At 47.3% G+C, this 26,089-nt stretch overlaps 3 protein-coding genes across 4 annotated transcripts in view; 2 read left to right on the top strand and 1 right to left on the bottom strand.

Moving 5' to 3' along the window:
- The window catches only part of tasora (transcription activation suppressor a), a 44,560-nt gene extending 39,320 nt beyond the window's left edge, over positions 1-5,240 (top strand). Inside the window, exons 25-29 of the mRNA XM_080001208.1 lie at positions 938-1,049; positions 1,343-1,521; positions 1,596-1,745; positions 3,225-3,807; positions 4,252-5,240. Of these exons, the coding sequence (XP_079857334.1) occupies positions 938-1,049; positions 1,343-1,521; positions 1,596-1,745; positions 3,225-3,807; positions 4,252-4,696 (1,469 nt within the window). The 3' untranslated portion in view covers positions 4,697-5,240. The remainder of the gene's footprint in view (positions 1-937; positions 1,050-1,342; positions 1,522-1,595; positions 1,746-3,224; positions 3,808-4,251) is intronic.
- A 483-nt stretch (positions 5,241-5,723) lies between these two features.
- On the bottom strand, positions 5,724-23,817 carry ccdc66 (coiled-coil domain containing 66). The gene is made up of 18 exons (XM_080001209.1): positions 23,796-23,817; positions 18,122-18,180; positions 17,017-17,192; positions 16,632-16,899; positions 15,771-15,872; positions 15,648-15,688; positions 15,446-15,529; positions 15,058-15,177; positions 14,674-14,981; positions 11,201-11,285; positions 10,986-11,120; positions 10,858-10,906; positions 9,970-10,189; positions 9,716-9,881; positions 6,375-6,418; positions 6,179-6,303; positions 5,921-5,988; positions 5,724-5,838 (listed from the first exon to the last, which is right to left on the bottom strand). Exons 1-18 carry the CDS (start codon positions 23,804-23,806, stop codon positions 5,800-5,802), a joined length of 2,100 nt encoding a protein of 699 aa, XP_079857335.1. The 5' UTR covers positions 23,807-23,817; the 3' UTR covers positions 5,724-5,799.
- A 2,120-nt stretch (positions 23,818-25,937) lies between these two features.
- The window catches only part of ip6k1 (inositol hexakisphosphate kinase 1), a 34,025-nt gene continuing 33,873 nt past the window's right edge, over positions 25,938-26,089 (top strand). The window contains exon 1 of one of the 2 annotated variants that reach the window (XM_080000656.1): positions 25,938-26,072. The gene's annotated coding sequence lies outside the window, so the exon portion shown is untranslated. The remainder of the gene's footprint in view (positions 26,073-26,089) is intronic. The other variant, XM_080000657.1, reaches the window with a different exon arrangement.

Raw genomic sequence — 26,089 nt, forward strand, 5'->3', positions numbered from 1 at the left:
GCCCGTTAGTCGAAGGACGCCCGTTAGTCGAAGGACGCGCGCTTGTCGAAGGTCGCGCGTTTGTCGAAGGTCGCGCGTTTGTCGAAGGACGCCCGTTAGTCGAAGGACGCCCGTTAGTCGAAGGACGCGCGCTTGTCGAAGGTCGCGCGTTTGTCGAAGGTCGCGCGTTCGTCGAAGGACGCGCGTTAGTCGAAGGACGCGCGTTAGTCGAAGGACGCCCGTTAGTCGAAGGACGCGCGTTAGTCGAAGGACGCGCGTTAGTCGAAGGACGCGCGTTAGTCGAAGGACGCGCGTTAGTCGAAGGACGCGCGTTAGTCGAAGGACGCGCGTTTGTCGAAGGTCGCGCGTTTGTCGAAGGTCGCGCGTTTGTCGAAGGTCGCGCGTTTGTCGAAGGTCGCGCGTTTGTCGAAGGACGCCCGTTAGTCGAAGGACGCGCGTTAGTCGAAGGACGCCCGTTAGTCGAAGGACGCCCGTTAGTCGAAGGACGCCCGTTAGTCGAAGGACGCCCGTTAGTCGAAGGACGCCCGTTGGTCGAAGGACGCCCGTTAGTCGAAGGACGCCCGTTAGTCGAAGGACGCCCGTTAGTCGAAGGACGCCCGTTAGTCGAAGGACGCGCGCTTGTCGAAGGTCGCGCGTTTGTCGAAGGTCGCGCGTTTGTCGAAGGTCGCGCGTTTGTCGAAGGTCGCGCGTTTGTCGAAGGTCGCGCGTTTGTCGAAGGACGCGCGTTTGTCGAAGGACGCGCGTTAGTCGAAGGACGCGCGTTAGTCGAAGGACGCCCGTTAGTCGAAGGACGCCCGTTTGTCGAAGGTCGCGCGCTTGTCGAAGGTCGCGCGTTTGTCGAAGGTCGCGCGTTAGTCGCAGGAGTGTTTGATTACACGCATTAGTCGTAGGAGTTGAAGGACGTGTGCTCATTAAAGAACGTGTGCTGGTCCCTCAGAGCGCCTGGCTTCCGTCCTGATGTTCCTGGAGCAGCAGAGCTCAACAGAAGGAGGAGTCTGGAGATGGAGGGTTCACTGCAAGACCCAGAAGAAACTGAAGGAACAAGCCAGGTAGCACCACTCCACACACATGGTCCGGTAGCAGCCTCTCCTGGACAGTTTGTATTCAACACCACAGACACGTTTTGGTCAGTTAGATAAATAGGATTTTTTTTACATCGTATTTTGGCTTATTTTCAATGTTGGCAATGATTTGTTATGAATCAACATTATCGATTGATTGACCAATCCGTCACCAAAATAGTCACTCACAACCGTTTGCTGCCAAGATAGTGGTGAGCGGAAAGCCCAACCTGAGGTCTCAAGCCGCTTGTTGAGAGCCCTGCTGTGGTGTTCCGGTGCAGGTTCAAGCGGGACGCGGCCAGCCTGCTGGACACGCTGTCAGCCTTCCACAAGCGCCTGAGGGTGGAGTTCCTGCCCTACCACCACTGTGACCAGAGCCTCCGCCAGGCCCCCGACCTGGACTGTCTGCTGGACCTGCAGGCCCGCTACACCCAAGACCGCCACCTCATCTTCCTCACTGGTACTGACACCTTGTCTTCCTCACTGGTACTGACACCTTGTCTTCCTCACTGATTCTGGTTTGTTTTTCTTCAGAGCGACGCTTCGAGATGTTCCCCAAATTCTCCAGCAGTGGAATCATCATCGCAAACGTCGACGACATCATGCACAACTTCAACAGCCTGGTCGGTTACCACGGCAACAAGAGCACACAGCCAGACACGAGTGACCTGGCTCCTGCCAAAGGTTAGTTACCTGGAGAACAGGCAGAAAGACAGACAACTAGATTGGAAGCTAAGACCCGAGGTCTGCTCACACCGTCCTGCTATATTCCCTGTGATCCCTCCATCACATTCCTGTCTGTCCTCTTCCTGTCTGTCTCTCAGGTATCAACTGTCTGTCTGTATTATTACATTATGTCATTGATCAGATGCATTTTTCCAGACCAACTTAGAATAAGTGCATTTTGTCACTGGTATCAAACCACACAGTCACAGCTGACCCTTCTTCAGGAAGAAGTCCTGTTAGTGGAGGGGATAGAAATCCTAATGAGGTAGAGCAAAGGTCCAGGTGTAGTCACATGTTCTGACACTAGGGCGAGCTCCTTCTACCATTGTGGCTGTAAGGGATGGGAAGGGGAGTAACATAAGACAGACCGCTGCTTTCTGGATGCTCTAGAGGTCAGTGGAGCTGTCGGTAGAGGTCAGTGGAGGTAGAGGTCTCTGTTGGCAGAGCAGCAGTAGCAGAAACCTTGGGAGGACGTCACAGCACCAAAAGAAAATAGCAGAGGAACCAGGACTGAACCCCGGGGGGACTCTCCGTGAGCCCTGGTCCGAGCAAATGGAAAGTGTGACGCAACCGTGGAGTGCACGGACGGTGTAAAGCTCAGAATGGGTGGAGAAAAGGATTTGGTTGTTAACGAGGTGGTTCATTAGGTTTAAGAGCAGCTGATGTCCTCCATCTTCATCAGCTGAGAGGGAGGAGGGTGGGGAAGGGAATCTCTAGTCCCGGCTGTAGACAGGAGGAGGGGAGAGGCCTAATGGGTGGAGATGGCGATAGGTGAGAGTTCTTTGGTTGGAGGGTGGAGGTGGTGTGTGGATGCTAAGTGTGTGGGGGCGGATGTGATGGGAATGGAGAAGGAGTCAAAATGGTGGTCGTATACAGGAGGACAGGGGAAAGGTGGAGCCAGATCTGGTGAATATCAAGCAAATTCCAGTCTTAAAGGAGAGAGGAGAGGTGGAGGAAGAGTCTGGATGGGTGGATGATGATGAAGTCTCCCCAGAGAAGGACTGGAGCAAGGAAGTTGGCAAGCTGACCCGGAGGCGACGGTAGACCACCATGTTGAGTGCGACGGGATGGGACAGAGGAGCAGGTTGTTCTGCACTGTTTGCCTGTGAGCTGGTGGTGAGACAGGGAGGGACATGAGCTGGTGGTGAGACAGGGAGGGATGTGAGACACATGAGGAAGTGGAAGTTCCAAGGTTGTTAAGGAGTTACCTCACGTGTTAGAAACTGTTTCAATTACTGTCTGTCCCTCAGGTATAAAATAGGAGGAGAGGTAGACGGCTTGATAAGTTCCTCTCTCAGGTGTTCTCCTGTCTGTCTGTCTGTCTGTCTGTCTGTCTGTCTGTCTGTATTCCTGTCTGTGTCTCAGGTGTAGGGGGCAGGAGGCTCAGCCTTACAGACTCTGCACTGGGTTCTGATCTCTCACCTTTCTCCTTCCCAGAAGCCCCTACGCTTCCTGCCCTCCCCCACCCCCCGGCTCCGCCCTCCGAGCTGTCCCCCGGCCTCCCCCCTGCCCCGCCCTCTGATCAGCTGGTCCCTGACTCCTCCTCTTCCTCCTCCTCCTCCAACGAAGGCCTCCCGACACAGTCGGACGCAGACTTTGAAGCGCTGCGGTTCGCCATTTCCCGGTTCAGGGCGGAGCGTCGTGCCAGAGCGCAACAGCAGCAGCAGAGGGGGCTGAACAGCCTCCACCCTAACCCCGCCCCTTCGGGAGGCCCCGTGGATCCCGGCAGAAGCGCCACCCCCCCTGCAGGTCAGCGAGTTGCCGCGGAGGGAATCCAGCTCACCCCCAGCAGGAAAGCCATGGCAGCGACCCTGGAGTGGATCCACTCAGGGCTGGAGCCCGGAGGGGGCGAGGCCCTGCCGGGGGCCACTGTAGGGGAGGAGCCTGTGTCAGGACGGCCTGGAGCGGGAGAACCCGGAGTCGGGCCGAGCCGGGGAACCAATGAGAGCGCAGACCGTCCGGCCGCGCCCGCCGAGGTCAGAGTTCCTCCCTCCCGCCCTGCAGGGAGCAGCAGAGGAAGGTAGGAGGAGCCTGCAGCCATCACAACACTCACGTTTCCTGTTCCACAGGTCAGCGCTGAACCTCAGTCACATTGAATTGTACTGTTGCTAAGCAACGGGCCATCCAGCGGTGCTAGAACCAAGTTACGTTTATGAAATATTCAAGTTATTTAGTATTTTATTGATCAAATGTAAATATACACAGTACACAGAGTGAATGCAGATGAACTTCCTGCCAAGCGGCTGTAAACACACCCACACTTCCTGTTTACTGGGGAAACAGGAAGCCTACCACTGCCTTTCATCCATCCAACCTCCGTCAGAGTAGGGAGTGCACTACTTCTGGTGGTGTCCCTCTGTCGTCCACCAGGGACACCACCAGCACCGTGTTGATGCTCCTCCATTCACTTCCATGACCTCTGACCCTACGAGGGGTCTTAACGCTGGTTGTTCTCTGCTCCTAGTGACGAAGCGCCAGCCCCGGAGCCGGGAGGGGCCCCTGCGGGTCCCAAGGACGTGGACAAGGTGACGAGTGCCGCGGCAGCGAGACGGGACGCTCAGGAACATCTCCACCCGCTCCATCAGTGCCAGCTACACCACCTCCCGCGCCACCCACTGTACCATCCAGGATCGGACGGTCTGCTGCCCTGTCCCGCAAACCTGCCCCGCCTCCCCAACCCGCCCTTCTCCCAGACCCCCATGCTGGGGTCCCTGGCCGCCATGGGGGGCATGGGGGGCTTCCTGGGGCCCGGGGGCCTCTGGCCGGGTGGTTTGGGGCCCACGGGAGCAGCGGTGGTGTGGGGCATCCAGCAGGCCGGCATGGAGTTCCCCGGCCTGATGGGGAGCGCGCCTCACCCCGGGGGTCCGGTCGGCAACCCCTACCGGGGGGGGCGCAGGGGAGGGCTGTAGGGGTTAACTAAACCCCCCCCCCCCCCCCCGGCACCACAGTAACATATTTTTTTATCCAGTGACTCCGTCCTGAAACTAACTTCACTTCCAGGTTATTTTCTGCTAAAGTGAGTTTTGTCTGAGTGGATTCAAGATGGCCGCCCCGTCACGATCTGTCATTGATCCATCAATGAGAGAAGCTGCTCAATAGCGATCAACACCGAGGCTCTGATCTGTTTGGGTTTAAAGGAACGGATCCTCACCACCCGTCACCACCCGTCACCACCCGTCACCATCGCCCCGTCTGATATGCACATGACACAGCGCCTTGACCTCCGAGTGGACTCCTGGACCGGACCTCCGCCCGGACCTCGGGGTGGATCCGTGTTTTGTTTTGAAGGCAGCGCAGCAGTGCCTGCGTCTTCCAGCCGGACAGGACCGGTTTAAACCCGTTTGTGTTGTTTGGACCAGTGTAGCGACCGGTTGGACCCGGTTTTAACTTAAATGTTTTTTTATTTTTTTACTCCCAAAGTTTTGTGGTTTGTATTAAAACTCGACTGTTCAACGTGGAAGTGATGTCGTTGTGTTGGCAGCAGCATCCTGTCCTCAGCTTCACTGGCTGTTTCCAGTTGTTTTGATGGGCTTTCGGGTTCTATCTGTTGACCAATCACAACCGAGTGTTCCACAGAGCCGCGTGACCATTTCTATTATTGATGTAGATTACATTTACATTTAGTCATTGATCAGACGCTTTTATCCAAAGCCACTTACAATTGTTCAAACACCGACGGACGCAGCCATCAGGAGCAATTAGGGGTTAAGTGTCTTGCTCAAGGACACTACAGCATGCTAGCAGGAGGAGCCTGGGATCCAACCAGCAACCTTTAGATGACTAGACCACCAGCTCTACCGCCTGAGCCACCATCCCGCCCCGTAGATGTTTTATGCAGGAGAACGACACAGTTACAAAGTATAAAATTCATTCTTTAAAAATACTTTTATTTCACGTTCACGACAAACAACATAGTATAACACAACGCTTTCAAAGACCCACTGAGCTAAATCCAGCGCCACAAACAGTCAGTCCACAGCAGTACAGCCTGCTGCGTCGTCATGGCAACACCTCACACCAACTCCAGCTCCCTCTGCTTCTGCAACAAACCCTACACACACACACACACACAGAGAAACATACTTGAACCGGTGCTCTTGAATCCTGTGTATGTGTGCGTGTGCGTGTGTCACCTCTCTCAGCGCTGACAGTCCTTTCAGAATTTCCTTTTGATGGTTTGATGGGATCCTCGGGGGCGGAGCTAAGAAGAGACGGAGGGAAGTGGTTTAAAAGGCCAAACTCAACGCCCACTTCTGTCCAGTCCCAGAGATATTTCATATTTAATATCCTCTGTTCATATTCCTGTCCCATCAAAACTGAAACTAAACTATTATTTGAAATGTGTCAGTGTTCTGGAAAACAAAATGGAAAAGATCAGTTTGTGTGTGTACCTGTGTATTGTTGTTGTAGTTGAAACACTTCATCGGTTCGGACGTAGGGAACGAACTCCAGCTGATGAGGAGGCGAGGTGGAGGTGGATGAGGTGGAGGTGGATGAGGTGGAGGTGGAGCACCCCCTGCAGGACAGAGGCAGCGTCTCAGTGGCTTTATCTTTCTCAACTCCTGATCCTGCTCATAACCTGCTCACCTGTCTGTGTCCTGAGAGGCGGAGCCTGCTGCAGTCCCGCCCACCTACACACACACACACACACACACACACACACACACACACACACACACACACACACACACACACACACACTGAACAGAACAGTCGTTTGGCTACAACAAGCTGCAGGGAGGACGTGGCCCAGGTGAGGGAAGGGACGTGGTCACACTGAATTGGGAATTTCGGGAACAGAAGGTGGATCTAGAGGGAACACGGATCTAACGGAACGTGGGTCTAAAGGAGAGTGCGTCAAGGGGAACGTGGGTCTAGAACAGGGGCCTCAAACTCGCGGCCCGGGGGACAATATTTTGTGGCCCCCTACTTGACATTAAAGTTAGGTGTTAGTGCGGCCCACGCCTTGTTCTCACACGCACCTTTTTGCCGAGTCGTTGCCCTGGACGTTTTATATATTTTTTATCACGTAGCTCAGGCTCGTCACAGCTTCCGGGGGTGTTTGTTGACAAGTTATCTGACGCGTTGGTCACTTGGTTGAAAGGTGATTCCGGAGCGACGACGTGAAGTCCTGTCACCCAGTGCAAGGCACAGAGGACTCAGGAAGTGGGCGGACTCAACAGGAGTAATCAGTGACCTCATAAAGACAGCAGAGTGTTGCAACGGGAAAGGGAAAAGAAGTTGTACTTTCTTTTGGAGTACTTGAAACCCTTTCTTTGTGGAATACTTGATGCGGCCCAGACTCTACCTCCAGCGGCCCCCAGGTAAACTGAGTTTGAGACCCCTGATCTAGAAGGAACATGGATCTAGAAGGAACGTGGATCTAGAAGGAACGTGGATCTAGGGGGACGTGGATCTAGGGGGAACATAAAATAAATCTGATTTGAGGTCAAATGAATGAACAGAAGATGGAAGATCTTATACTATGACATATAATAGTAATATATATACTACATATTATACTATACTACATTATCCTACACTATACAATACAATAGTAAACTATACTCCCCTCTACAACACTATACTACAAAATAATTTCGTAAACAATACTATACTCCACTTTACTATACTACACAATACAATACTCCACTATATTACATTATACTCCACTGTACTATACTTAATGATAATATACTACACAACACTATACTACAAAATTTAATTCTATGCTACACTATACAACACTATACAACAAAAGTAAATACTATACTATACAACATGATACTATACTACACTATACAACACTATACTACAGAATAAAATACTATACTACATGATACTATACTACACTATACAACACTACAATGCACTACAAAATAAAATATGACACTACATTATACTGTACAGGTACTCCTCACTTAACAACCCAGTTCTGTTCCTACAACCAGCTCTTTAAGCTGATTGGTCAATAAGCGAGCACCTGTTGTTTTACAGTAAGGGGGCGTGGCTGCTATATATATATATATATATATATATATATATATATATATATATATATATATATATATAGCGCATATAGTTTATAAAGTGTATATAGTATACATAGTGTATTTAGTGTATATAATACATATATACTGTATACAGTGTATACTATATACAGTGTATATAGCATATCTAGTATATCTAGTAAATATAATGTATATAGTATATACAGTGTATAAAGTATATTTAATGTATATAGTATATATAGTATATACAGTGTACATAGTATATAAAGGGTGATGAGATGCTTGGTCAGAGGGCTGGTTGTAAGTCTGAACGCTGGTTAAACAGGTTGTTAATTGAGGAGTACCTGTACTCTACTATACTAATTTATACTACACTATACTACACAATGCAATACTATGCTAGATAATTCTACACTCGACAATATAATCCTACATTATACTGTACTACACTATACGACATTATACTATACTACATTATACTATAATACACAATACTTTACTGCACTATACTACATTATACAATACTACATTATACTATACTACACTATACAATACTACACTACATTATACTATACGACACTATATTATAATATACTACACTATACTAAACCACACTATACTACATTCTACTATACTAAATTGTACTATACTACACAATACAATACTACACTAAATTATACTACACTACACAACACAATACTATACTACATTATACTGCACTGCACAATACAATACTACATTATATGGTACTACACTATACTTCATTATACTACACTACATTATGCTATACTACATTAAGCTATACTACATTATACTGCACTACAAAATACTACATTATACTGTACGACACTATACTAAACTATACTAAACCACACTATACTACATTGTACTACGCAATACAATACTATACTACATTATACTAGACTACACGATACTACACACACTATACTACACTACACAATCCTATACTACACTACACTATACTACATTATACCATGCTTTACTACACTACATTATACTATACTACATTATACCATACTATCCTACACTACACAATACTATACTATACTACACTACACTATACAATACTACATTATACTGTACTACATTATATTAAAATCACTATACTAAACCACACTATACTACATTATACTATACTCCACTATACTATACCACATGATACTATACTACAATAAATTATACTACACAACACAATGCAATACTATACTACATTATACTACACTACCCAATACGATACTACATTATACCGCACTACAAAATACTACATTATACTGCACTACACCATACTATACCACACTATACTACATTATACTATACTACACTATACTATAGTACATTATACTACACTATACTACGCAATAAAATACTATGCTACATTATACTACACTATACTACGCAATAAAATACAATACTACATTATACTATACTATATTACACTATACTTCAATATACTACTGTACTACTGATCTATATATTACATTCTACTATTATGTGCTATATTACACTACATTATACTATACTACACTATATTACATTATATTATACTTCACTATACTATCCTACACTACATAACACAATACGATACATTCTAATATACTACACTATACTATATATCACTATACTACACTATAATATACCATATTATACTGTTCTTCATTATACTATATTACACTATACGTGTACTATACTTCACAAAATCGGGTCCAAATCGGGCTGAATTCGTGGAGTCTGATCCCGGATTCCAGAAAGTCAGAAAAACTGAAGATGTACCTAACACGGCTAAACTGGACCCTGTGTTTTGTTGCCTGGAGTAATACTATCAATTTTCTATATTTGTAAATAATAATTTTCATGCAAAATGAACGTAAATACTTTGTCGTTGACACTGGTCCTTACCTTCCTGCAAGGACCCTGAGCCGGTCCAGGGCCCAGGTTCTGACCCTGGTTGTGGTTCTTCTCCTGCAGGGTCTTCAGCTGGGCTTGTCTTCTCTCTCTGTTCTCCTGTCGGCTTCTCTGGACGTCCACTGGGTAGCGCTGTGACGCCGGCAGGAAGCCACCGGACCTGCAGACCTCCATGGGTTAGAGAGGGGAGGGCGGTGCAGGGTGTAGCTGCAGTGGGGCCACGGCCACGAGGGTGTGGGTGTGTCTACCTGTGTGTGCTCCATCCACTGCTCCTCTTCACTCTGGCAAACTCCTGGTAGGGATCTTTCTCTCCTCGTCCTCCTCCTCCTCCTCCTTTCTTCTCTCCTCCTCCACCTTTCTCCTCTCCTCCTCCTTCTCCTCCTCCACCTCCTTCTCCTTCTCCTCTCTTCCCGCTCGGAGCAGACAGAGGAGGAGGCAGATCTTCCCACTCAGGAGTTTTGTCACAATCTGTGCCATGAGAAACAAAGTTTAGCCACGGTAACGGATTTCAAACCGTAACCACGGTAACGGATTTCAAACTGTAACCACGGTGTGGTGTAGGGATGGTGTGGTTGAGCAGCCACACCTGACCTGGATCTAGGTGATTGGGATCAGGGTGGCTGCATAGCTGTTGCTGGTTGGTTGGTGTAACGAGCAACAGGTTAAAAGCCACATCCCCACCCACACTCAGGAGGAGCCCGTGTCATGACATGTTCTATCTGCTCCTGGCTTGTTCCAGCTAGCCCACTCTCTACCATGAACTGCTGTTTACAACCCCCCGTCTTCTGTGTCTCTGTGCCGGAGGGTAGTAACGGATTTCAGACTGTAACCACGGTGACGGATTACAGACTGTAACCATGGTGATGGATTTCAGACTGTATCCACGGTGACAGATTTCAGAGTCTAAGCAGACTTTTAGGCTGTGGCCATGGCAACGATCTTAAGACTGTAACTGCAACAGGATAAAACAAATAAATAACAACCAGAAAAACCAGACCCCGCCCCTTCGCTCTTCTGTTTGGACGACATGACACTGTTCGCTTGTGATGTCACATGTTGTGGATATGTTTCCGTGCAATGTGCAGCCCGGTACTCTGCAGTGTTGCCGTAGCGACGTGTGAAGTGCTTGTTCTCACCGCTGTGTTCCATCGGCTGCAACTGTTTGGTCTTCACACTGTGCTGCTCCTGGACAGAATAACAAACCCATGTGTACAAGCTGAACTGTGTGTGTGTGTGTGTGTGTGTGTGTGTGTGTGTACATCACCTCCATGAACTGTCTGTTCATCTCCTCTCTCTCCTTCTTCACCCTCTTCTCCTCCTCTTCCTCCTCCTCTCTGCTCCTCTGTTCCTCCTTCTCCTTCAGCCACCGGCGCTCCTCCAGCTGGGCCTTGATCGCCAACTTGTAACACACACACACACACAGTAACAGCCTGAAGATCCACCTCCTCCTCCATCTCCTCCTCCACCTCCTCCTTCTACCTGTTGCTCCACTTGTTTATTCCTCCTCCTCTGTCTCTCCTCTATCTCAGCAGGGTCCAACAGGGCCGTCATACTCCTCAGGTGGCTACACACACACACACACACACATTTGAAAGGTCAACATTTTTTGCTTTGGTTTTACAGAGGTAGATCATAGTAGTCATGCACAGTTTTTATATTTTTATCCGTTTCATATCACTATGTCTGCCAAAAACTCATCGGCAGTGATCTCCTACGGCCGCGATGCTCCCGTGGATATAAAAATTTCCCTGGAACATCAACTTTGGGACTTTTTATCTGCGGATCAGAGTGGCCTCCGGAGATTTTACCAGCCAGCCAACGTGGCAGCATTTGGGTCAGAATGAGGACCCAACCTTACCTGTGCCAAGCATCATTCTTGCTAATGTCCAGTCTCTGGAGAACAAGACGGACTACCTTCAAGCGAGGATTACATTCCAACGGGACACGAGAAACTGTTGCGTCCTCTGCCTGACGGAGACACGGCTGAACCCACCGGTGCCGGATGAAGCCATACGTCCAGCCGAGTCCTTCTGCGTGTTCCACACCCACAGGTCATCATCACAGTGGTTTATATTCCACCGCAAGTGGATACCGACACAGCACGATCGGACCTGTATGATGTGTTGTGCGGACTTCAGAACAAACATCCCAACTCGGCTGTGGTGGTGACTGGGGACTTTAACAGGGCCAACCTTAAAAAAGTTCTGCCAAATTTCCATCAACACATTACGTGTGCCACCAGGGGAGAGTTGGACGATTGTTACACACCTTACAAGAACGGATACAAAACCGTTTCGCTCCCTGCTTTCGGGAAGTCGGACCATTCCGCTATATTATTACTTTCTGTTTACAAGCCTTGCATCGCGCGAGGGACGTAAAGCGATCATGTGAACACCAGGAAAGCTGCGGGCCCAGATGGCATATCTGGACGACTACTGAAGACCTGTGCTAACCAGCGAGCCCCGGGGCTCACTAGGATATCCAACGCCTCCCTGGCCAAGTTGGTGGTCCCTGACTGCTTCAAGAGGTCCAACGTCATTCCTGTCCTGAAGTTCGCCTCTCCAGCCTGCCTGAATGACTACCGTCCAGTGGCCCTCACCTCAGTGGTCATGAAGTGCTTCGAGAGGCTGATTAAGGATTACATCTGCCCCTGCACCTTGGACCCGCTGCAGTTTGTGTGCCAGCCGAAGATGCCCGGATGATGCGGTCTCCCAGGTACTGCACACCACACTCATGCACCTGGATGGCCGGAAGGGGCCTATGTGAGAATGCTGTTCATCGACTATAGTTCAGCTTTCAATACCATAGTCCCCACCAGACTGGCTGTCAAGCTGCGGGAGCTAGGACTGAACACTCCGCTGTGTGCCTGGGTCCTGGACTTCCTCTCAGCCTGACCCCAGGTGGTTAGGGTGGGGAGGCACATGTCCAGCTCCCTCACCCTGAACACAGGATCCCCCCAGGGCTGCGTCCTCAGCTCCCTACTGTACTCCCTGTACAGTAGTACAGGGAGTACAGTACAGGCTACTTCAAGTACCTGGGCGTCCACATCACAGAGGATTTAACATGGACTTTGAAGAAGAAGAGTCTTTAATTATCACGCAACACACCACACACACACACACACATACACACGCTTTTGAATGGTGGCCGGTGAAATGAGGCCTCTGCATTTAAGGAACCGGGGGGCTCCGGGGGGGCAGCCGGGAGCAGTGGGCAGCATTCGTCGTCGTCGACGCGCCCGGGGACCTGGTGATGAGTGTCCATCGCTAGTCAGACCATGATGTGTGCATGTTTTTGGTGGGTGTCCTTACTGACGTTAGGTGGAGGAAACCCCATGTGAGCACGGGAGAACATGCAAACTCCACCCAGAAAGGCTCCTATTCGGGACATAACCCGCCCGGAGCAGGGTGCCAACAGCGCCCCAGGCCGGAATCAAACCCAGGACCTTCTTGCTGTAAGGCCGCCGTGCCACCTGGCAAACAGACACTCTGGTGAGAAAGGCGAGGCAGCGTCTTTACCACCTCAGGCAGCTGAAGAAATTCAGGGTCTCGTGAGGATCCTCAAGTCCTTCTACTGTGGAGCGGTGGAGAGCATCCTGACAGGCAACATCACTGCCTGCTTTGGGAGCTGTACTCCTCAGGACAGGCTGGCCCTGCAGAGGGTGGTGCGTTCAGCTCAACGTACCACTGGAACTACCCTTCCCTCCCTGCAGGACTTATACACCAGGAGGTGTAGAAGAAGAGCTGCAGGATCATGAAGGATCATCACCACCACAACAACGGACTGTTCCAGCTGCTGCGGTCGAGCAAGAGCCTCCACAGTCACACAGCGAGAACAGAGTACTGTGAAGAGGTTTGTGGCTGATTGAGAGCACAGACGGGTTGGTGCAGATAAAGGCAGAATGAGGAAGGTTCCTGCCAGACAGATTCATGGAATAAGAGAGCAGCTGCTAAAATGCCGTTACAAAGCAGCAAACAGGTATTTGAAGCTGCTGGTGCCTCTGGAGTCCAGCCAACCTCAAGGTGTAGGATCCTCCAGAGGCTGCAGTTGTGCATAAAGCTACTATTGGGCCCCCCCTAAGCAATGCTCACAAGCAGAAAGGGTTGCAGGGGCCCCAGAAATACATGAAGACTCATTTTCAAACAGTCTTGTTTACTGATGAGCGCCGTGCAACCCTGGATGGTGCAGATGGATGGAGTAGTGGATGGTTGGTGGATGGCCACCGTGTCCCAACAAGGCTGCCACGTCAGCAAGGAGGTGGCGGAGCCATGTTTTGGGCTGGAATCACAGGAAGAGAGCTGGTGGGCCCCTTTAGGGCCCCTGAAGGTGTGAAAATGACCTCGGCAAAGTATATAGAGTTTGTGACTGAGCACTTTCTTCCATGGTACAAAAATAAGAACCGGAATTTGGAACAGTTTTATTTTTGAAAGAAATACTGTATCATTGGGAGGTTTGTTCAATAACATTAAAATTATACCCTAACGGTTGATGACTTGGAAATTATACTGACTATTTAGGAAAATCAGAGAAAAATATAATTTGCATAAGAATTTGGAACGCTGTGTATATACAAATAGCCTATCCCATATACATAACTCTATTCCCTTTACTTCTATTTTGTACCCCCACTCTGGATGATCTTTTTGAGTCTTATTTATTTTTTTTGTATTATTCTATTCACTAACTGCTTTATGTTTTAGGAATCAGTTAGTTTCAGTTAGTTGCTAGGTAGGAATTAGGTTAGATATTATGTTCGGTTTAGTAACTATTGTGCATAATCACCGGGTGCATTGCAAAGACGTTTCACTGCAAAGATGTATGAAAGTATGTACATGTATGTGACGAATAAACCTCTTGAATCTTGAGGTCGAGGTAGATCAGAGTAGAGGTAGAGTAGAGGTAGAGTAGAGTAGATTAGAGGCAGAGGAGCTTTAACTATCTCTCTCGCTCACCTGGTGTTTCTGTCCACACTGGCTCTGACACTCGGTCCTCCACAGCTCCCCAACGTGCTGCCTCCCAGGGTGCTGCCCCCCAAGGTGCTGCCCCCCAGGGTGCTGCCTCCCAGGGTGCTGCCTCCCAGGGTGCTGCCTCCCAGGGTGCTGCCCCCCAGGGTGCTGCCTCCCAGGGTGCTGCCCCCCAAGGTGCTGCCCCCCAGGGTGCTGCCCCCCCGGGTGCTGCCCCCCCGGGTGCTGCCCCCCTGGGTGCTGCCCCCCAGGGTGCTGCCCCCCAGCAGCAACTCTGGGTGCAGATCCCGCTCTGCCTGCATAGAAGAAACACTTCACATAACATAACACTGTTTCACCCACAGCAAGTCAACTGTCCAGTTGGGGTTGTACCTGCTTCTCGTGTCTCCGGCGTCGGGCGTCTTCCTCCCTCTGAAGGTGGAGATCCTGCACCCACCTCCTCCTCTCCTCCTCCCTCCTCCTCCTCCACTCCTCCTCCTCAAGACCCCCGTCCTAACACGCAGGATGAACAGTCATCTCACTCTCCTTCTTGTGATGGAGGCTCTCCTGATAAATATGCTCCTGATGAATGTCCGTGCATCACCTGTCTGTGCACCACCTAAAGCTCAGTCTGCACCAGGTGGAGCCCTCTGTGAAAGACTCCCACACACAGATTCTGCTGCTCTGCCACATCACTGCTACAACACGTTTTCTAGGTTTCTATCCTCCTCCCTCCCCTCTCACTTTGTCTGGTGTGTGTGTGTGTGTGTATGTGCATTACCCCCAATTTGAAGTTTGATCTGAAAGCATCAGACTGGTTTCTGTAGCTGCAGGAGCTCTGAGCTGGTAACATATCGTCAGTACCCTGTAAAACACACACACACACACACACACACACACCTTGATGAAGGTGCAGATAATGTTCTAAATCCCTCTCCATCCTGCTGGGGTCAGAGGTCAGGGGTTCGAGGTCGTAGTCGTACCTGGATCCTGGTCGGAGCCGAACACTGCTTCAGCTGATCTGCTGCAAGTAAACAGGAAGTTAAAAACAACCACAAACCACAAAAACAACAACAACAACCTGTAGGACATCTGGGTGAGTGTACCTAGTTCAGTCCTCCGCTGGTTTCTGTCTTCCCTTCTGTCTTCCCTTCTGTCTTCCCTTCTGTCTGTCCTTTGCAAACAACTCATTGCTTCCTGAAGTGTTCCTGCATCAGGAGAAAGTTTTTAGTTTTGTGACATAACGTTTCACACACGGTTCTGACTTGGGATGCAGCCGTACAGTGGGCTCAGGGTTCAGGATGTATAACCGTTTTTGGGCCACGGTAACAGCACGGTTTTGGTATCTTTATATTGAATAATTATTTTTTTTAAATGTAAAAAAATTAAGTACAATAAAAGGTGTAAAACATGTTTTTCTAGTAGAATGCTATAAATAAATAGCGTAACGCTGTCTGTGTATGAACGACCCAACGAGAGAGAGAGAGAGAGAGAGAGAGAGAGAGAGGGAGAGAGCGTCTGAAGAGAAGTCTGTAACAAAAAGAGATCATCCCTGTGGGTTAGTTCAACCTCAGGGAGTTGTATTATAGGTTTGTTCTTTGTATTTAAAATGAGTCTTGATCAATAAGGAAATCCCACAGCAGCTTGAGGTCTCAATCTAAACTGTAGGCTCATATAAAACACATTTGAATTCATTGCACTCCTGACTGGTCTTTCAATTGAAAGGCTGCATAGCCAAGCGCAGTTGAATAAAAGATAATAAACCTCTGGCGCAAAAGTAGAGAAATTCACAGCTACGGCGCACCACGCCTGTACGCTGCCCCAACGCGTCCGGTGGACTTCTACCGTGATACCGCTGTTCACGTGCGCGTATTGAACTGCAGGGGGCGTACCGAACGGTTCCATAACGTATCGTGTACCATTTCATCCCTAGTTCTGAAGTTGGGTTCAATAAACTGTGTTCTGACCCTGGATCTCCTCGTCCACCAGGGGGCACCGGGCGTTGACTCGTTGCTCGTCCACCGGGGGGCACCGGACGTCAACCTGCTGCTCATCCACCAGGGGGCACCAGGTGTCAACCTGCTGCTCGTCCACCGAGGGGTGCTGGGCGGCGCCCTGTTGCAGCTGAGACTGGGTCAGACGCACCGTGCTCTCTGCTGATCCTCGCTGCCCGGACGCCACGACACCCGTCCACCCTGAGGAGCTACTGACCACTGCTGCTGCCCTACTGGACGACTGGAACACACACACACACACACACACACACACACACACACACACACACACACACATTAACAGACTATTGATACAGTACCAGGTCAGTAATATGTCACTATCACAATGCACACTGACCCTGGCTGAAGTTTTGGCCCCACCCTCTGTCCTGTGATTGGTCAGTGTCTTGGAGGCATGGTGTGTTGTCATCGTGCTGCAGGAGGAGGGCGTGGTCCTCCTCCTGCTCTCCCTGCGCCTCCTCCCTCCCTGCTCCTCCAGGGGGGCGGAGCCTCCCAGCCGGCGGCCTCCCGATGCTGGGATTTGGGGAAAAACGTATAATCCCAGATTGAAATATTTAAGAAATAATCAAATTGTCAAGGAGCACTGTGACATACAGACTGGTAGTAGTGCTGTAGTACAAGTTTATTAACTGGTTGTGCAGCAGTGAATGAAGTTATGAAGGCGTGTTTGTGTCTGTTGCTTTAACTCCTGGGCCCGTGGGCAGGAAGTGAACCTCCAGGTGCTCGGGGCTCAAACAAAGATCTGGGACCATCGGACATTGCTCCGCCTTCAGCAGGCTCTTTTGCTAAATTTACAATGTGATGCTTTTCAATCTCACTGCGGCAGCCATTAGTGTCCAGGAAATTTAGGAGAAGAGAAGGGACACACCCAGGGGAGAGCCAGGTGGTGCCGGGGTTAGTCTGGAGAAATATCCGTCCACTCTCACGGCCAGTCCAAGCTTCTGCACTAGTGGGCGGGGCTTCATTGTGTTGAAAGATGAGCGACAAGCTGCGACGCGTTTCAAACAGAGCTTGGCTTAGTCCGGCTGCAGGGGGCTGTGTGTACCTTTTAATAATATAAAGTACACGCAGCCACGCCCATCTATACAATTATATTAAATATGAAAAGGGAGAGAGGTTTGAAGTGTTGGGCACGCCCACAACAGCCAGTCCATTTTGAGTTGACACGCCCACAAACCCCAGGGGCACAGGGACTGTCACCGGTGTTGTGAGCCTCAGCCTTAGCCTCACAGTCGCATCCTGGAGCCCCCTGTTGGTCCAATATGCAAACTGTACCAGGTCCAGATGATGCTTCATCCTTCCTCTTAATCATCTGTTCAAATGACTCCATAGCTAGTGGGGTCAGCCCACAGGGTGTGGTCATTCAGGGAGTGGCTACAATGTACTCGAGCATCACAAACAGGGCCTGTTTGCTCAGCACAGGGGTCAAAGGTCGTACTCACCACTGCTCAGTACCATGAGTTTGGGTTTTCCATCTTCAATCTCGAACAGCAGACCGTCCCTGTCCAGGGGAGAAAGAAGTAGAAGAGGAAAAAGAGGAGGAGGAAGAGGAAGTTTAACCTTAAAGACCAGAGTGTACAACAATAAATCTAGATCTAAACATCGATTTCATTCATTAATGGGAGGGTCTAAGTGGTGCAGCACATTTTAAACAACACTATAGTGCAGGCCTACTCAACTGGCGGCCCGGGGACTAAGTGTGGCCCTCCGATAAAGCTCCACTGGTCCCTTGAACACATTGAAAAGGTGAACAACGTGAGAAATGCACTATGTAGAAGCAGCGTGTGGATAAGAAAGAAAACATTTAAATCTTTATTGTTCATTTTAATGCTTTGTTCTAATTCTTATTTCAAGCTTTTACATTTCTGGAAACTGATGAAATTGATATTTGATATTTTTAAAGACTTTGATTTCTATTTCATTTCATTCCCTCACTGTTTCATAATCAGAACCAGTTTATTAAAGCTGCAAGCAGCGATGACCGGGTGCTCAAAGTACAAGTGTCGGTGGGACCCGATATATCGAATAGTCCGAGAAAGGACGGAGCATGAAAATGACCAGGTGTCTTGTAGACACTCTCCAAGATTGAAGCCGTTTTGATAAATCACAGAGCAGGGGTTGGCGAACGTACATAACAATGACCATAAAGTGACTAAAATGGCACCTTTAATACAATATGGCCGACTTCCTGTTGGGTTTCAGTCATGGTAGCAGCAATTTTGTGAGTTTTCATGGAAAAAGGTGAATAGGTTTCTTAAGGCCCCAAAAGTCACGTAAACAGAGCTTCCACATGGAAGCTGTAACACTACTGTATAAATAACATCAGGAGGGCGTTGCTCCCACATGGACGTCATGTGTCTAATATCACGCCGGACGGGGGTTCCCTCTACTTACGGAGCCCCGCCCCCGGACACAATAATCCGAACCCCATGTTATTAAATCATTGTGATGGTCTTCAACCTGTCCTACACCCTCCGTCTCCGGAGAAGGAACATTCTCCGCCGGTTCTCCCTCTCCTTGTTCGCTCGCTCCCTCGCCGGAGGGTGTGTGCCCAATGATTTAACTTTATTTATTTATTTATTTACGTACTTATTTTTTTATTCATATTTTTATTCATTTTATTTACTTATTTTGATTTATTTATTATGTATTCATTTATTTTATTTACCTATTTACTTATTTTATATATTTACTTATTTTACGGACTTCTTTCAGTTTCTGGTCTTTGCAGCCCAGCTCTGCGGTTCTGATCGGACTCAACATTTTTCAGAATGTTTTTTTTCTTTCTTTCTGTAAAACAAATCTTCTTCTTGCTGCTCCCATTAGTGGTGGCCACAGCGGATCATCTGCCTCCAACACCTTGTATTCTGCGCATCTTCCTCCCTGACACCACCCGCCTGCATGTCCTCCCTCAGCACCTCCATCAAGCTTCTCTTTGGCTTCCTCTTTTCCTCTTGCCTGGCAGCTCCACCCTCAGCCTCCTCCTCCCAATGTAACTCTCATCTCTCCTCCACACGTGTCCAAACCATCTCAATCTGGCCTCTCTCACTTTTCCACCAAACTGTCCAACCTGAGCTGTCCCTCTAACGTCCTCATTCTTAATCCTGTCCATCATTGTCCCTCCCAATGAAAACCTCCACATCCTCAACTCTGCCACCTCCACTTCATCCACCTGCCTTTTAGTCGGTGCCACCGCCTCTAAACCGTACAACATGGCTGCTTTCACTACCGTCCTGTTCACCTTCCCCTTCACTCTGGCTGGAACCCTCCTGTCACACATCACTCCGGACACTCTTCTCCACCCGCTCCACCCTGCCTGTACTCTCTTCTCCACCCACTCCACCCTGCCTGTACTCTCTTCTTCACCTCTCTCCTACACTCTCTGCTGCTTTGGATGGTCGACCTCAAGTACTTGAACTCATCCGCCTTCTCCACCTCCACCCCTTGCATTCTCAGCTTTTCTCCGCCCTCCCTCCCATTCAGGCACATGTATTGTGGGGGGGTACAGTAGCTCAGGAGGTAGAGCTGGTGGTCTAGTCATCTAAAGGTTGCTGGTTCAATCCCAGGCTCCTCCTGCTAGCATGCTGTAGTGTCCTTGAGCAAGACACTTAACCCCTCATTGCTCCTGATGGCTGCGTCCGTCGGTGTTTGAATAATTGTAAGTGGCTTTGGATAAAAGCGTCTGATCAATGTAATGTAATGTAATTGTGTCTTACTCCTGCTGACTTTCATTGCTCTTCTCTCTAATGCTGCCTCCACTTCTCCAGGCTCTCCTCCACCTGCTCCCTACTCTCGCTACAGATCACAATGTCATCCGTGAACATCATAGTCCACAGAGACTCCTGCCTGATCTCATCTGTTAACCTGTCCATCACCACTGCAACAAGAAAGGTCTCAGAGCTGATCCTTGATGCAATCCCACCTCCACTTTGATGCCTTGGTCACGCCTACTACACACCTTACTACTGTCTGACTGCCCTCATACATATCCTGTACCACTCTTACCTACTTCTCTGCCACCCCCTACTCCCTCATTCAATACCACACTTCCTCTCTCTGCACCCTATCATACGCTTTCTCTAACTCCACAAAGACGCAGTGAAACTCCCTCTGGCCTTCCCTGTACTTTTCCATCAGCGTTCTTAAAGCAAACATGTCATCTGTAGTACTCTTTACTGGCATGAAACCATACTGCTGCTGGCTGATCCCCACCTCTCCTCTTAACCTAGCCTCCACTACCCTTTCCCATAGCTTAATGCTGTGGCTGATCACCTTTATTCCCCTGTAGTTACTACAGCTCTGTACGTCTCCCTTATTCTTGAAGATGTGTACCAGTACACTTATTCCCGAAAACAAATAACTTTTGAAATATTTGTAGGAAATAAAGATTGGTAAAAACCCACTATTTGTGCTTTATCTGCACAGGCTTCCATTCCCAGCCAAAGATTTAGGAACCACTTCTCCAGAACATCCACAATCAGTGACTGGAGGTGTTTAAAGTTCCGTACGGTCCACCTGGGGGCCACCTGTTGTGTGTCTGTTACTATGGCAACACGGATGGACCGCGCCTCTCAACTTGTACATGTAAACAGTGCAAACATCCGATCTTGAAGGTGGATCTGTCACGTGGGCCAGTTTCAGACTTAGCTTCATCATACTGACATTTTTGAAGGTTTATCCCAAAAATGGCGGAAAGTCCAAATTTCCAGATATCGCCACGTTAAACACGTCCCCACCTGGTGGAGATGATGGTCCATGATGGTGTCTTCGGCCGCACTGACAAATTTTTAAGCATTCTATGTTTTTGACAAATATTTGAAGAAGATTTTTAAAGGTTTGTCACAAAATTCGAAATGATGGATGACAATGCCAGGCAGACCGCATAGCACCCGTTTGGAAGGTTGTTCAGAACGTCATGTGGACCCCGTCTCCGTTCGCTGGGACCAAGATGGCGGCAGCTATGAGGCCTTGACCCAGAAGGGATGTTATAGCGCCCACTACGGGACATCCTGCGCCATTGTTTGTGTCCAGGTCCCGCGGGGCCCGGACTACGTGAGCCGATATGGACAACAAAGTTACTAATGAATGGATGACTTGTTGGACTAAATACAGGAGAAAAATTATATCAATAAAAGTTATAATACTAATACTAAGAATAATAATGATAATAACAATACGAATAGAAATACTACTACTACTACTACCACTACTACTACTACTTCTAATAATAATAATAATAATAATTATGATGATGATAATAATAATAATAATAATAATGATGATGATGATGATGATGATGATAATGATGATAATAATACAAATAATAATAATAATGATGATGATGATAATAATGATGATGATGATGATGATGATGATAATAATACAATAATAATAATGATGATGATGATAATAATGATGATGCTAATGATAATAATGATGATAATAATGATGATGATGATAATAATGATGATGATAATAATGATGATGATAATAATGATGATGATAATAATGATGTAAATAATAGTGATGATAATAATGATGATAATAATAATAATGATGATGATAATCATGATGATGATAATGATAATAATAATGATGATGATAATCATGATGATGATAATGATGATGATAATAATGATGATAATAATAATGATAATAACAATACTAATATAAATACTACTACTCCTACCACTACTACTACTACTACTACAAATAATAATAAATAAAATTACTACAACTACTACTAATAATAATAATAATATAATAATGATGATGATGATGATAATGATGATGATGATGATGATGATGATGATAATAATGATGATAATAATAATGATGATAATAATGATGATAATGATGATAATAATGATGATGATAATAATGATGATGATGATAATAATAATGATGAGAATAATACAAATAATAATAATGATAATAATGATGATGATAATGATGATAATAATGATGATGATGATGATAATAATAATAATGATAATAATAGTGAATAATTGTAGCTTGAATGTTATTCTCCCTTGTAAGTCGCTTTAGATAAAAGCGTCTGATAAATGATGTAATGTAAATGTAAATGTAATGTGATGATAATAATGATGATGATGATGATAATAATAATGATGATAATAATGATGGTGATAATGATGATGATAATAATGATGATGATGATAATAATAATGATGATAATAATAATGATGATAATAATAATGATGATGATAATAATGATGATGATAATAATGATGGTGATGATGATAATGTTGGTGATGATAATGATGATGATAATAATAATGATGAAAATAATGATGATGATGATGATGATGATGATAATAATGATGATGATAATCATGGTGATGATAATGATGATGATAATAATGATGATGATAATGATGATGATAATCATGATGATGATAATAATGATGATGATAATCATGATGATGATAATGATGATGGTAATAATGATGATGATAATGATGATAATAATAATGATAATAATAATAATGATAATAATAGTGAATAATTGTAGCTTGAATGTTATTCTCCCTTGTAAGTCGCTTTAGATAAAAGCGTCTGATAAATGGGGGATGGTAGCTCAGGAGGTAGAGCTGGTGGTCTAGTCATCTAAAGGTTGCTGGTTGGATCCCAGGCTCCTCCTGCTAGCATGCTGTAGTGTCCTTGAGCAAGACACTTAACCCCTCATTGCTCCTGATGGCTGCGTCCGTCGCTGTTTGAACAATTGTAAGTGGCTTTGGATAAAAGCGTCTGATCAATGTAAAAAATGTAAAAATGACTAAATGTAAATGTAAATGTAATGTGATAATAATAATGATGATGATAATAATGATGATAATAATGATGATAATGATGATGGTAATAATGCTGATGATAATGATGATGATGATAATAATAGTGATAATAATGATGATGATAATGATAATGATGATAATAATGATAGCCTAAAAACATAATAATGCTAGACACTAAGAGAACATAATAAAAAAGACATGATATTGATATAAACAGCGTTCGTATCTTCCTGTACATGATCAATAATGTGATCAGTTTTAATCAATCGATCGGTTCAATGACGAACATTTAGACGCTCACCCCAGCTCCATGGCGCCGTGACGTCACGTCTCTTCCGGCTTGTTGTGTACGACGGTTGCTCGAGACGACGGCCTGTAAGCTCTGCTTTGATTGGCCGACGTCTCGACCGGCGGACCAATCACAACGCTGCGCTCCGACGGGCGGCGTGTGCTGCGTTCATGTCAAATGGGAATTACGGCTTTCCGTATGTGCATGTCAAAAAGAGGTAAAGCTGAATTTGAGAAAGAAATTCACAAATAAAACTATGAACATAAAATATAAACAAAATAAACCATAAATGAAAACAAACAAACATTGAAAAACATGAATATATATTTATATATATATACATATATATGAACATAAAACTATGAACATAAAATATAAACAAAATAAACCATAAATGAAAACAAATTATATATATATATATATATATATATATATATATATATATATATATATATATATATATATATTCATGTTTTTCAATGTTTGTTTGTTTTCATTTATTGTTTATTTTGTTTATATTTTATGTTCATAGTTTTATGTTCATATATATATATATATAAAATCAAAACATTGTTGTGGTGTGGCGTGATGCATGGACATAAAATTGTCACTGCAGGTCCAGGTCCAAATCCAGATCTAAAGGTCCTGATCCAGATCCGGATCCAAACCCAGATCCACGTCCAGATCCAGTGGTCCTGATCCAGATCCCGATCCAGATCCAGGTGCAGGTCCAAATCCAGACCTGGATCCAGATCCAGTAATCCTGATCCAGGTCCAGATCCAGTGGTCCAGTTCCAGAGCCGGATCCAGATCCAGATCCAGGTCCAGGACCAGATCCAGGTCCAGGGTTAGGATTAGGGCCAGGGTTAGTTAGTTGTTCGGTCCGCTAAGTGGCACCAAAGCCCCAGGAAGCTAAGTCCAGATCCGGATCCAGATCAAGGTCCAGATCCAGGTCCAGATCCAGCTCCAGGTTCAGATCCATTGGTCCAGTTCCAGATCCATGTCCAGATCCAGTGGTCCAGTTCCAGATCCAGATCAAGGTCCAAGCCCCAGGAAGCGAGGTGGTTCAGCGTTAGGGTCCTGATCCAGATCCAGATCCAGTGGTCCAGATCCATATCTAGTTCCAGGTCCAGTTGTCCTGATCCGGATCCGGATCCAGATCCAAATAGGTCCAGGTCCAGGTCCAGGTCCAGGTCCAGATCCAGATCCAGATCCAGGGGTCAGTGGTCCTGACCCGGATCTGTATCCAGATCAAGAGGTCCAGATACGGATCCAGATCCAGATCCAGTGGTCCTGACCCAGATCCGGATCCGATCCAGATCCAGTGTTCTTGGTCCAGATCTAGATCCAGATCCAGGATCCAAATTCAGATCCAGGTCCAGATCCAGTGGTCCCAATCCAGATCCAGGTCTAGATCCAGTGGCCCTGATCCAGATCCAGAGGTCCAGTACAGATCCAGATCTGGATTTAGATCCAGGTCCTGATCCAGTGGACTTGATCCAGATCCAGATCCAGGTCTAGGTCCAGGTCCAGGTCCAGTGATCCTGATCCAGATCCAGATCCAGGTCCAGGTCCAGGTCCAGTGATCCTGATCCAGATCCAGATCCAGGTCCAGGTCCAGGTCCAGGTCCAGTGATCCTGATCCAGATCCAGATCCAGATCCAGGTCCAGGTCCAGGTCCAGGTCCAGTGATCCAGATCCAGATCCAGATCCAGATCCAGGTCCAGGTCCAGTGATCCTGATCCAGATCCAGGTCCAGGTCCAGATCCAGATCCTGGTCCAGGTCCAGGTCCAGTGATCCTGATCCAGATCCAGATCCAGGTCCAGGTCCAGGTCCAGTGATCCTGATCCAGATCCAGGTCCAGGTCCAGATCCAGATCCTGGTCCAGGTCCAGGTCCAGTGATCCTGATCCAGATCCAGATCCAGATCCTGGTCCAGGTCCAGATCCAGATCCAGGTCCAGGTCCAGTGATCCTGATCCTGATCCTGATCCAGGTCCAGGTCCAGGTCCAGGTCCAGGTCCAGATCCTGATCCAGCGTTGGTTGGTCCTCTAGGTGGCGCCAGAGCCCCAGTGCAGCCCCAGGAAGCTCCGCGCTCCAGCCTCGTCTCGGCAGCAGAGCTCCGCCGCAGCTCCGGCTCGAGTGCTTCTCTGTTTGTTTTCCATCCGTTCGTCAGTGCGCGTTCCTACCGCGTTCCTACCGCGTTCCTACCGCGTTCCTACCGCGGGCCGGAGCGGGACGGCCGCACCATGAGCAGCGCGCCGCGGGACTGACCGGGAGGCCGCTGGGGTAAGAAGCGTTCTGAC

The sequence above is a fragment of the Zeus faber genome (genome assembly GCF_960531495.2).
Source record: "Zeus faber genome assembly, chromosome: 5".
Classification (NCBI taxonomy): Eukaryota; Metazoa; Chordata; class Actinopteri; order Zeiformes; family Zeidae; genus Zeus; species Zeus faber.

What these genes read in the sequence shown, in the direction of transcription:
- ccdc66 (XM_080001209.1), bottom strand. An exon ending in GGTGGACGAGGAGATCCAGG is followed by an intron (nt 15,873 to 16,631) that starts GTCAGAACACAG and finishes CTCCTGATGCAG; the next exon opens with GAACACTTCAGGAAGCAATG. An exon ending in CCAGCGGAGGACTGAACTAG is followed by an intron (nt 15,689 to 15,770) that starts GTACACTCACCC and finishes GTTTACTTGCAG; the next exon opens with CAGATCAGCTGAAGCAGTGT.